This window comes from Corvus kubaryi, unplaced genomic scaffold, assembly GCF_017639235.1.
Source record: "Corvus kubaryi isolate FWS band 111438036 unplaced genomic scaffold, C.kubaryi_AGA036_p1.0 51008, whole genome shotgun sequence".
Taxonomy (NCBI): Eukaryota; Metazoa; Chordata; class Aves; order Passeriformes; family Corvidae; genus Corvus; species Corvus kubaryi.
This window is the reverse complement of record NW_024581376.1, coordinates 15,346-27,993: the sequence shown is the minus strand read 5'-3', so window position 1 is coordinate 27,993 and position 12,648 is coordinate 15,346. Positions and strand designations below refer to the sequence as shown.

Below are 12,648 nucleotides of genomic sequence, written 5' to 3'. Positions count from 1 at the left end.
ACTGGATCTGCAGGGCCACTCACTTTGCTGAGAGCTGTTCAAATCAAATGTCATTTTTGAAATGTTTTCTCGGAAGAAATGCTGAGGAAAAGTGTGCAGGCTGTGCACAATAATCAGTGCTGCTGAGTGGGTGACTCAGTTCAGCAGGAATTGAGAAGGGGTCTCAGGAGGCCCAAATCAGTGGGATTTGAGGGCAGTGTTTTCTCTGGCTTTGGGGTGTTTGGAGGTGCAGATTAAACTCCTGCTTTCAGGATGGTGAAGTATCCGAAATTGTACAGATACACCTGAACGACAGCAGACCAATAAAAAGATTGCTGCTCATTCTGTCGGTATTTATAGAGGGCAAAGTTCTCTGTTGGCATCAGTGCCACCTCTGACGAGTCCAAAGCCCCAATGAAACGTGGTGCTGGTGTTGTTGGGAGCCTTTCTGGGGCTGGAGCTCTCCGGGGTTGTGTTTTATGGAAACATTGCGCGGCTGACTGACTTCTCCATAAAATCATTTGTTCCATGCCCTGTGTTTTCCAGTTTCCTTTAATCCACTAACAGGTAAAGAGGAATATTTGGCAGTGTTTGATTCTACTCTAAACAAGTTTCCAACAACGAGAGAGATGTTTTCATAACAGAAATGCCTGTTGAGAAATCCACGGCTGAGCAGTCGCGTGTCCTGTGCCTCCTGAGTGTTGTAATGCAGGAAAATGCCTTTGTCCAGTGTTGGCCTGCTGGGGAGAATGTAAACAGGGTTTTATTTTTGTAGTATTTTGCCATTAGCATGGATGACAAACTTCTTGCTTGTTGCTGAGCCAAAAATAGAGCATAAAATCTAAAATGGAAAAATAAACTGTGAGGAAAGATTAGAATCCAGCACTTACCATCTGTGAACTCTGCTCTATTAAGCTGATCATAAAACTTCCCCTGGTTTCTTTTCTTTCTACTTTTCTTCTTTCTTTATTTTCTGTAGAGGAGGTGAAATCTTTTGTTCTCTCACTGCAGTTTCTGGCCAGGTGTCTGTGTCTGGTGACTTTTTTGGCCGTGTCACCTTTGTGCTCTGTTGCTGTTCTGGGTCAGTCTAATGCAGCATTCTCCACCTGGACCTGAGAACAAATGAAAAGACCTTTAATTACCTGATTGCAGAGCTGGTGGCCACGCAGAGGCTTCAGCATTCCTAGAAGCACTGATCCCCCATCCTGGTTTGGATCTGTTGCCGTGGTGATCTTGGGCTGCTTTGGGTCCAGAGGTGGATTTTGGCTGCCTCAGCCTGGGTGCACCTGCTCTCTGTTGTATTTGGTGGTGTTTGAGAGCAAACCTCACTGAGCCAGAGAGATTTCATCTTTGGAGGCTCTGCTGCTCCATCCCTGAGCAGACACCCAGGGCGGTGTGGCCGTGCAGGGTCTGGCAGCACGGGGACCCTGCAGAGAGCTGCTGCTGCCTCTGTGTCTCCAGGAAAGCAGGACTGAGGGTGGAAGCAGATACTCTGCTGTGTTCCCAGTTCCCCACGGAGCAGCTGGGGTTGCTGCCCATTGTAAGCCACAGCAGGGCTGGGAGCTTGTAAACAAGAGGCACAGCAAGTCTTAATTAGGATGACTTGCATTGTTGATTGCAGTTAGAGTGTTTTTTCTACATGACTGGAATGAAAAGAAATAACATTTGAGGAGGAGAAACTCGGAGGATAATGTGAGTTTGACATGGGAAGGGGTGGGAGAAAGCAGGAGGGTTCCTGCAAGCCTGGGGTTTGCTTGCAGCAGGGAAGAATGAATTACATTTTTAGTGAGAACAGACACATCTGGATCTTGGGCAGGTCAGTGGTGAGAAAGGATTGGGAGTCCTGGGTGCTGCTGAGAAAGGAAGTGGAACAATCTGAATTTCTTTGGGGTCTTAAGTTTCAAGTCTGGAGGAGTTTAGTGCAGGGAATGTGTGAACCTGTAGCAACCTTCCCTCTGATCCTGGGAGCTGGGAAAGCAACCCGGTGGCCAAAGAAGCTGGTGCCTGTATTTGTATTAAACATCAGAGGAGAGAGCTGGAAAATTATCTGGAAAATATTAAAATGTGCTGAAATGTTTTGCCCATATAAAGAAGTGTGTTTATAAAGACTTGAAAGACAGCTTTCCATATTCAACAGCTTTAATGCCTCAGAACTGTGCTTGTGAAACTCTTCCATTGTTTTGTAAGCAGCCTGAAGCGACTTCTGGCTCTGAGCAGCTCCGGGGCTGCAGTGGAGCCCTTCACACCTGTGCAGTAAGAGTTAAATACATTGCCATGAAGTGGGATGAAATGTCATGCAAATACAACAGGCCAGAACAGCGACCATCTCTGTGTCCCCGCAGGTCAATGTGGCCATCAGATCCTCGCTGCAGAGTCTCAGGGAGAAGATCGAGGAGCTGCGGGAGCTGCTGCTGCGGGCGGTGGCAGTGCGCCAGATGTATCCGTGTGAGCAGCACCCCTGCCCCTCTGCGCTCCGGGCACGGTGCAAAACGTGCCCTCATTCCTCTGCCACGCACTCTGGGCTTTCCCCTGATGCCCTTTGCAGACGTTGTCACCTGAACTTTCTCTGTTGTTGTTTTCACGGCAGCTGCAGTGCAGGAAGGGCTGGGCACCCCTGGGGCGGTGGGAGGGAGCCTGGCTCTGGTCACCTCTGGGTCACCGTCCTTAGCAGCCTGGTCTGAGAGGAGCTTAACGAAATGGCCGAGCCACCTCTGAGCTGCCTGAGCTGCTGGGGTGTGAGCAAGGTCACTTGTCCAGCGCTGAGCTGGCCAGGTGACAGTTTCTCTTGCTAAAAGGAAGGAGGAAGCTTTGTTCAGGCCGTGGGCAGGGCTGGGGTATCCTGACTTTGGCTGACTTGAAAACAACAGGGCTGCAGCTTCAGATTGATGTCAAAGTGCTGCAAAATACACCTTGGGAAGAAAATCACAGATTCTCTGCTAGGAGTGTTACCCCATGGCTTGGCTTGGATATGCTGGGAGAGGCTGGTTAAGGAGTCACAGGTATGTCCATCTCCCTGAGGGTATCCAGGAGCAATCTGGTTTGAGGGAGGAATGTTTCATTTCAGCCTAGCACAGCAGAAATCCCTCCTGAGCCCTGGCCATGGGTTCTGTGCCTATGGCCAGGGCTGGAACTCCCTGCCCAGTGGGTGCTTGAGCAGGCCAGTGCTGCTGCTGGGGCAGAAAGCACACACAGACCGGCTCAGGCACTGCTGAACCCACTCAGCAGTACTTGGGGCAGAGTTAGAGGCCCTTCAGGATGTCACTAAGGTTAATGTAAAAAAGCACTCCCAGGTCTCCTGTGGAAGCCACAGCTCTTGTTCCTCTGCTCACCAGTGGCTGTTGGGGTGCTCTGCTCATGAACTGCAAGTGGAAACAGATGCTCAAAGGAAAATTCTGGTTTTTGTCTGACCACTGGCTGGGAGCTGCTCCCCTGGTCTGTGCGAGGAGCCTCCAGTGAAGGGAGATGAGAAATACCCCGCTGATTTTAAAGGCTCTGTTCTGTTTGGCCCTGCCCTGTTGGTGTAATTTGGAGCTCTTGTAAGAAATCTCATCCTTTCCTGAGCTTAACCTGTGCAGTACTGTTACACTGTCAGTGTTGGAGGCCAGCAAATAAACAAAGAATGACTTTGGTTGGATTTTGCAGGGGGAAATGCTCTTCTTAGTGCTAATTTGGCAGTAAATGTCCTTCCAGTTCTCTCATTACTTTGAGGTGATGACATAAAGATCATTCTGTGGCCACTGTATGAAACCTTTTGTTTGAAATATGTAAAGAGCAGAAACACAGTTAAAATAACAGCAGATTTCATCCAGAAAAATATGACCAATCCTCCTAGAGCCTTTTTTTGGAGTTAAAATTGTTCATTTTGGTGATCAGGAAGTCTGATTTATTTTAAGAATGTGTAACAGGTATTATTTTATGTAATGAAATGAAAGCTTTTTGAGTTTGGTCCTTAACCCAGAGCCATCAGCACGCAGCTGGAGGGAGACAGGAGGCAGAATTTGGTGGACGACCTCCTCACACGGCACAAACAGCTCGAGGCATCCTACAGGAGCGAAGGCCCGGAGCCAGACATGACCAGGTATGGCACTGTCCCCTCAAAGCCCAATGGGATCTGAGCTTTGGGTGTGTCTGAGGTAATACCTGAGCTCATTTGCCCCTGCAGGTGGCAAAGGGAGTTTCATTTGCCTAGAAATGCTGTGTTTCTGTCAGGGACAGTCATTCCTGGCAGCTCTCTGTGGGTGGTGCCTGTTGGGCACAGGCACTGGTTCTGGTGGTACTCAGAGTTCAGCTGGTGCAGTTCCCTGCCTTCCCTGTGTGGTTGTGCTTGGTGAGGGTCTCTCCAGGGAGGAGGTGCAGGGGTTGGGTTCAGTGCTTCTGTTCTCTGGGGTGTTTGTTACACCCAAAGCCTCTGCTGCCCTTGTTGCCCAGAGCAGCTGGGGCTGCCCCTGGATCCCTGGCAGTGCCCAAGGCTAGGCTGGACATTGGGGCTGGGAGCAGCCTGGGACAGTGGGAGGTGTCCCTGCCATGGCAGGGGTGGAGTGAAATGATCTTTAAGGTCCCTTCCAACCCAGCCCAGTCTGTGACATGTGGTTGTGATTTTTTCAGTCACCTTTACATAACCAGACATCAGGGCAGCACCTGCTGCAGGTGATAAACCTCCAGACTGTGGTCGAACCCAAACAGTTGCTCTAGGTTTGGATTCTCCAGAGCTCGGTGCACATCCAGTTGTTGTGTTGGCTCTTAAATCTATCCCTGAGTCACCCAAAATGTGTAAAACAGTGAGTGGGTGAAATGTCTATGGGACTGTGACATGGGACTCTTGTGTGTCGCCTGCTCTGAGCAGTCCCTGAGCTGGCGTGGCCTCTGTGGCCATCCCTGCTGTGGCCTCTGTGGCCATCCCTGCTGTGGCAGGGCAGTGCTGGCAAGGTGCTGCTTCAGGGATTCAGCTTTGGGCTGCCCCAGCCAGAAGGTGTCGAGGCAAACAGGAGGAAAATATCAAAATCCCCTGATAATTTCAAGCCCCATTAGAAATGATCAGGGAATCCAGCATTTTCCAGCAGAAGATAACATCAGAGAGTATTTATTTGCTAGTGTTGCAAGGCTTGGTGTTTTGTAGTTCTCTTTTAACCTCTGTTATTAAAAACGGATAAAACTATGCCAAATATTCTGTCTGGTGAACTCCCACCCCTTCCCTATTGTCCGTGTGGGTCTGGTTTTCAGGGGTGCAGGCAGAGACAGCTCAGGGCCTGAATCTTGTGCCAGTGAATCCAACTTCCCTCTCTTGCCTGAGCCTGGGCTCTGTGGGTCTGTAGGGAAGGGGCTTGGAGGGACCTTGGAGGGGACTTGGAGGGAGCTTGGAGGGAGCTTGGAGGGACCTTGGAGGGACCTTGGAGGGAGCTTGGAGGGACCTTGGAGGGAGCTTGGAGGGAGCTTGGAGGGATCTCGGCAGGAGCTTGACAGGGGCTGGTCTCAGGCCCGGAGCCCCCAGGGTCTGTAGGGCTCAGCTGCCATTCCCAGCTCGGGGTCCCTCTGGAATCCTTGCAGAGTCCTGGCCCAGCTTTGGGATTCCGGAGGTGGCAGAGCCCACCCTGGAATGTGCCTGGAGCTGACACTCAGCTTTTCCTGCATTAGAAAAATCGGCGCCTGGAGTTTGATGAAGCTGAGCAGTGACACTTCCCTGGTTTGTGCTGCTTTTCCATATCTAATCCAGCCCTGATGTGACAGCCCACGTCGGCCAGGTCCTGTTCTTGCAGCAGCCCTTCCTTTCATTAACCTTCCTGCACCACTGATCACAAATTTATTGTCCCAGGGCCTGGGACTGGGAGGGTTTCCCTGGAATTAATCTGGTTTACGTTTGGTCACCACTCAGTGAGTTTCACCTCCTTTGAAAGCTGCTCTGAAGCCGTTTCTGGGGCGCAGGGCTGTGGTTTAATGCTCTCAGGGTTGATCCCAAGTGACAACTGCGGGCAGGACGCTCCGTGGCTTGGGGACGGCATTCCTGCCCCTTCCGGCCCCTTCCGGCCTTAATTAAGATGCCGCTGGAATTTTCCAGGGAAAGGTTGTGCTGTTTGCGTGACTCCCCGTGAGCGGGGCCAGTCAAATTTCCTTTAATTGGGTTTTAATCACAATTTCAGCATCTTCTGCCCCCTTTTCTCCTTGGGAGAGATCTGTGCGGGTTGTGAGGGCCGTTAATGGGGCAGGATTCCCAGGGTTCCACTCCATTCCAAAGGCAGGGGTGGAAAAGCAGCCAGGAATGCTGACTTTCTGGATATCACATGTCAAACTTTTAGAGTATTTAAACATTCATGGAGGCAGAGGAATGGGAATGTTCCTGCTCCTGTCTGACCAGGTCTCAGGCTGGAGAGGTCCGTATCCGTCACCAGAGAATCAATAAATTAACTGGCCTTCCTTGATTTCTCTTGGAATTCCTCAAAAATAGAAACAGCTTCTGGTATCTGTGAGACACAAAGCACCTTCAGTGAGAGCTACCCCAGGTACATTTAAGAGTCCATATTCTTTTTTCTCTTCAGTGTGGGTCACAATTTTTCGTGGTTGAACACTTTTCTGTCAGATGTAAAGTATTTCAGCCTCGATCCAAACAGGAATTTTGCCCAGTGCCAACCAGGCTTCAATCCACGAGTGCCCCCTTCAATCCGTGAGCCATCAGGTGTCAAATGCTTTTGGGAATCTGGCTGTTGTTTGTGGGGGGCAAATTCTCTTTAGGAAATAAGATCAACAATGGTTGTTTAGGTGCCTGTAAACCTCCTTCCTGGTGTCCTTCCTCCCTCCCAGTTCCTGCTGGAGCCTCCTGGCTGCAGCTGCAGCGTCCTGAGCTGGGATGGGATTGGCCTCAGCTCTGGGAGGCAATGGGAAGGGTGGGAGAAGAGGGAATTGTCCATCCAGGAGAACACCTGAGAGCTGAGTCCCAGGATCAGATCTAGGGATGGGCTGGGGTTTTCCAGGATTAATGTGCCTTTGGCTGTGTGGTCATGAACCAGCGTGGTCAGGATTGTCCAACACTCTCCTCAGGCAGCATGTGCAGCTTCCAGTCCTTGAAGCAGTGGGACCAGTGAACCCAGCCACAGGGAAATGGTGTCCAGAGCAACATGGAATTTCCTGGAATGTGGGAACAGCAGTTCTTGTGCTGGTGGGGCTGCAAGTCCTCTGCCAGCTGCAGGGAGTGCTGGAGGCTTCCCATCAGGAGCACTTCTCGTGGGGAAATCTCCACCTGGGATGGTACCTGGAGGGGATTGGGAAGTGCCTGTGCTCTTATGGCCTCTCATGGGTTTTTGGAGGGATAGAGAGCGCTTTTATTTTGTATGGTAAAATTATATTTGTTTTATTTATTAGCTTGGAGCTTCCTAAAAATACAGTGTGAGCACTGTAAGTGAGAGAATGCCCCAATCCTTCCTCACCCCTGTGGAGAGTGACCTGTGAAGCCAGGCTGGGGCTTCAAAGAGCCCCACTGTAGTTAAGGGAATGTTCAAGTGATCATCCACCCAGCTGTCATATGACCCAGGTTTGTTTAAGACTCAGTCTTGCTGATCAGTCTTCTAAAGCCCTAAGCCTCGATGTGTGGCCTTGGCCTAAAGTAAGTGCTGCTTGAGTAATCTAAGTTACTTGGGAGGTGTTATAAGAATTATCAGTGAAACAATAAGATAAGCCCTCCCTTGTTAGGCAGTGACATAGCTCCCTGATTTTAAACCCCATCACCTTTTATACTTGGGCGCATTGCTGAGCCTTGTAATTAGTTAAATCTGCTCCTATAATCAAAAGCTATCCCCACACTCCAGTGCTCTGTGACGGCTTCCAAGATTTGCCTGATTAACCTGGCGGAGGCAGTGGGTGGCTAATTGGATAAGCTTTAATCTTCACACCACCGAGGCGAGGCAGGGCAGGATCAGAGGAAGGAGGAAGTTGTGCTGCCTTGTGTGGGAAGGTAGTTACCAAACATGTCACAAAGATTATTGTAACGAGCAGACCACTTGTCATGACCCAGCCTACAAGAGCAGGGCAGAGCACTGGGGGGATGGAGAGAGACAGAGCCGCAGATTATTTCAAATTTGCTTGCCTTGGCTGTTTTTTAACAGGCAGAAATAGCTGTGCTCTTTTTAGCAAGCAGAGAGCTTTATGTTCCCTTTGCTTTAGTTAAACAACTTTGTCAGGTGTTGTTACCCTGGATTTTGTGTCCTTCTAATTGAACTGAATTGGGTGAACTGCAAGGGTTTTTCCATCTTGAGCAGCGTAGTGCTTCTGTCGTGTTCACAAACCTGGTGCCAGTTGTGAGACTGGGAGATAAAAGAGCATGTTTAATGCCCCAGAGCAGGGAGGAAGGCTGGGTAATGTGTAAAACTTCATTCCAGGTGTGTGTCAGTTTGTCCAATCAAGCCCAATTGCCAGCCTCGATAAATACATGGAAATTTAATGGAGGTGCAGGGCTGGAATGCAGCAGAATCCCAGCTCCTCTCTGGTGTTGCCCTTGACACCCAGCTGGTCGTGGCACAGCAGGGCTGGCTCTGCTCTGGTGTTCAGCATCACTGGCGTGGTTAAGGGACATGTTGAGATGTATAAAAAGTGCTTTTTAGCCACTTTTAGCAAAAAAAAGTGGGTTTTTTTTTTCTATTTTTCATTCTTGAGCTGGAGTCCAGTGGCCGTGTCCCAGTGTCCGGGGAGAGGAGGAGCTGCAGAGCTCTCTGTGCGGGGATTTTCCGGCCGTGCTGCTCCATCCCGCGGCCAGGAGATGTCCCCAGCTCCCCAGAATTCCTGCCGGAGCTCCGGCCCGAGCTCGGGGCTGTGCCTGGACACCCTTCAGCGTCAGCAGGGCCCTGACCCCTCCTGGCCCCGCTGTCCTTGTGCAGAGTGACCTCCTGCCCCGGGGCTTTGGCCACAGAGGGATGCCCAGCAGATGTGGGCACTGGGCAGCATCAGAGCATCTCCTGGAGAACAGCTCGATTGAAAACTCGATTAAAAACACCAAAACCACTGCAACATGCAAATTTGGGTCTTGGTGTAATTAAAAAACATCGAGAATTTAAGAGATTCTAGAGTCCTCTCAGTTCTTCTGTTTGGGGAAGTGCTTTGGGAAAGAGCAGGGAAAAGGTGAAATAGGAAAGAAATACAGAGTTTAGAAAAAGCAAAGCAGAAAGCAAAAGCTCCAGCTTGGGAACATCTCTGGGGGAACCAACCTTACCATGACTCCCCCTGAACCTGAGCTGCAATTCTGGGTTCAGAGGACTCTCAGTCAGACATGAGGTTTGTCTTGTAGGAAAAACCAGTGAAGAGCTGAAAGGCAGAAACCAGAAATCTGGTATTGAGGAAATATTTAAGTGGGGTTTCATTTTACTGGTTGGATTTATGTGCCCTGGACATGGAAAACTTGTTTTCTGTGGTCACCAGGGAAGTGTCTGTAACGTGAACAATCTCAAGTCATAACTCTTTGAAAAGAAACCCCATTATTTAATTACTCTTTCATTTGAAAGTGTGTGTGTTCCTGGCTTCTCGTTCAGGTTGATGCCAGACTAGGAAATGCAGGGGGGGAGCTGTGTCCACCTACAGCTTTTGAAATTCAGAAATGTTCCTGGTTAGGTTTGGTCAGGATTGCAGGGAATTAAAGGTCTCATCTGATTTGCATCTCTGTTAACAAGGGGATCCTTTCACTGTTTGAGGCTGTAGCAGTGTTTTTATAAGCTTGTGTTCTGATCATGTAGCAAATACAGGCATAATGTGCATTCCCAGGAATGTTGTGTGTTCTGCGCACAAACATTTTATATGGATATGTTACACAATCTGTGGGGTGTATTTCACTCTGTAGCCTAACTGTTCCCTGTGAAATGAGTTCTCTCCTCCCTTACCACGGCCAGCCCGTGAGATGGATTTGTTACCGGGGGTTGTTCTTGGCTGGTTTCTCCTGGGGTTGCACAGAGCCCCACGGAGTGCTCAGCCCTGGGTGCTGCTGTCTGCCAGGGGCTTGGTGTTGGGCATCACTCACTGAAGCTGTTTTCAGATCCAGCCTCATGGCAGGAGGGGTCAAACGAGGCGTCACCAACCCCTGGCTCTTGGAGGAATCGGAGGAGACCAGAGGACTCGGCTTTGATGAGCTCAGGCAGCAGCAGAGAAGGATCATCGAAGGTACAGGAGCCTTTCTGGTTGTTTGGAGCATTGCTGGGACCTGAGAGGAGCCTTTATTTGAACCTCAATACACCAACCTGGGCTGAAGTTTTTTTATTTACAGATGTCAAACACAACAGCTCCAGGCAGCTGGAGCTTTCTGCTTTCTGTTTTTGCAGGAGCAGCATTGTGCTTGCAATGCTCTAAACTGGATGCAACTTCTTAAATTGAATTTTGGAAGTCCTGATTTTGCCCATATTCATGGTTTTGGTGTGCTGTGTGATCCCATAACTGCACTGGGTGCAGGGGTGGTGCTGGGTGCATTAAATGAATTGGAACGAGGTAAGAATTAACTCATCCAAAAAGGGTCTTTAGATTTTGGCCCTCAGCACCCATAAGGAATCTCTGACTTTGGAAGTGTTGGGAAACCTCAGCCTGAGGATGTCAGGTGGTTAATGAGGTCATTTCCAGGCAATTAAAATATTGGAAGTGGTGGAATGAAATCAGTCTCCAGATAAGACCTGCTTCACTCTGCATGAGTGTACAGCAACTTGTGTACAGCTCAGGAGAGCGGCCTGAGCTCTGTCTGGATGGTCCAGGAGGAACCTCAGCTGCGTTTTTAATTACATTATAGGTAATTAAACTGAGGTGAAAGAGATGCTGGAGGGCCATTGAGGGGAAGGGGGTCCTGGCCATCCTGTTTGAGCAGCATCACTGCTGTGCCCTGGGCACTGACCCTCCTGCAGCTCCTCTCTTGCCACTCCCTGGCAGCTTTGGGCAGGGAGAGCTGCACATTTTGGCTGAGGGGCTCCCTGGTGCCTGCAGGGCACGGGGGATGTGGTTCTTCACACAGGAGCTCTGCAGAGTGTGGGAGCACATCACACTTCCACTGCCCCCGTCCCCTCTCCCTCAGCTCTCCCCCAAGCTCTGCATCCTCTTGCAGCTTTAAAAGTCTCTCTGAATTCTTTGGTGTTTGCATCACCTGTTTTCTTTTATTCATGTTAAAAGTTGCTTGGAAAATTTAAAAAGGCTAATCAGGAGCTCACTGTGTATGCCAGAAAATCCCCTGCATTTATGATTGAGTAACAGCTGAATGTTAAATTCTTGGATTTTGTTTTTTTTTGGATCCTCAGCAAAATGTCCCAGCCAGAGCAGAGAAATTATTTACCCATCATTCACATTATTTCAAGAGTACTGTTGCCATAAGGATTAATTTTCATGTTGTGTTCATGTGTTTTTCTTAATACATTTTAGCCCTTTAAGCACAGAGTAGATTTTTGTTCTTCACTTCTACCTATTTTATGTAGCCTGGCATAGCAGCAACTTCTCAAAGTAATTTAATATATTTTCCTGGTGCAGAACAAGATGCTGGACTCGATGCTCTTTCTTCAATCATATCCCGGCAAAAACAAATGGGGCAGGAAATTGGGAATGAGCTGGATGAGCAGAACGGTAAGGACAAGATTTTGCCTCACTTTTATGTAAGGCTGGGATTGATTTTTTTCTCTCCTCACACAACTGCTCTTCCTGCCCACAGAGCAAGCAGCTGACAGGAAAGGTTTATGTTCAAGCAACCACTGCAGATTGTGCCCATTCATCTCCTGATTTTGCTGTGCCTCTCTCTGTTCCCTGTGGGCTGGGTACAATGTGTAACCCTTGGGGTGCTTCCCCAAGCCTGACTTTTGAACAAAGAGATTGGTGATTGCTGGTCCAAAGCACAAAATTAATTTTGTACTCGATCTTCTGCGTTTTTCTGTTTTGTGACAGTTTTTATGCGGTGCAGGGCTTCACTTGAGCATTCTCATTCTGTGTCTTTCCTGATGAACTGAGTGAAAGTCTTGAGCCAGCGATTAAAGGGGAAGCACTGCATTGTTTGCTCCGAATGATTGGGTTTGGGAGGGTTCGTGGCAGTGAATGTAGATCAGATTAAGTGCAGCACTGAAGCAGGAGTACCTGTTTCCTTTCAGAGGAGCCAGTGTCCGAGTGGTGGGATTGCTCTCCGGGTAAATCCTCTTTGTTGCCCGCTGAGCTGTGCACATGAGCTGGCCCTGGGAGAGCAGATCCTCCCGTGCTCCTGACTTTTCCATTCCTTCCAACTGCTGACAGTTCAGTGAGGGCCCTGCCAGCTTCTCCCTCTCACAAAGGCTGCACCCCTGTGCTTTATCCTTGGCTTGTGCTTCCCCGCTGAGGAGGGCAGTGCCCTCCCTGTTCCTTGCTAATAAATGCTAACCCTGAAATCTGCTTCTTCCTGGGATGGCATTTCCCCTTTGTATCTCCCTGTGAGTCTGCTCAGAGTCAGGAGTTTCCAAATTCACAGTCACTGCTGTGAGGTGCTGCCTGGGAGCTCTGTTCTGAAGCAGAGTGAAGCAAGAGGATGGATTTCTCCTGTTTGCCATGGCTAAATCCAGGAGGGATCAGAAATGCCTAGAATATGTCTTTGTTTATTAATTTTAAGGTTGTTAAGGAACAGTTTGTGCAGCTGGGAGAGACTGCTCAGTGCTCCTGTCATGTTCTGATCCTCTGCCTCATGTGAGGAAAGACATTTTCAATTAGGGGTCTCAT

General features: G+C 49.3%; 1 protein-coding gene across 1 annotated transcript; it reads left to right on the top strand.

Annotated features, from left to right (window-relative positions):
* Positions 1 to 2,258: 2,258 nt before the first annotated feature.
* LOC121672353 (syntaxin-8-like) lies at positions 2,259 to 11,538 on the top strand (the record flags this gene model as incomplete). The annotated part of the gene is made up of 4 exons (XM_042044975.1): positions 2,259 to 2,416; positions 3,947 to 4,057; positions 9,983 to 10,107; positions 11,446 to 11,538. Coding segments are annotated over exons 1-4 (472 nt in total), but the record flags the coding sequence as incomplete, so codon positions are not given.
* Between the last annotated feature and the right edge of the window lie 1,110 nt (positions 11,539 to 12,648).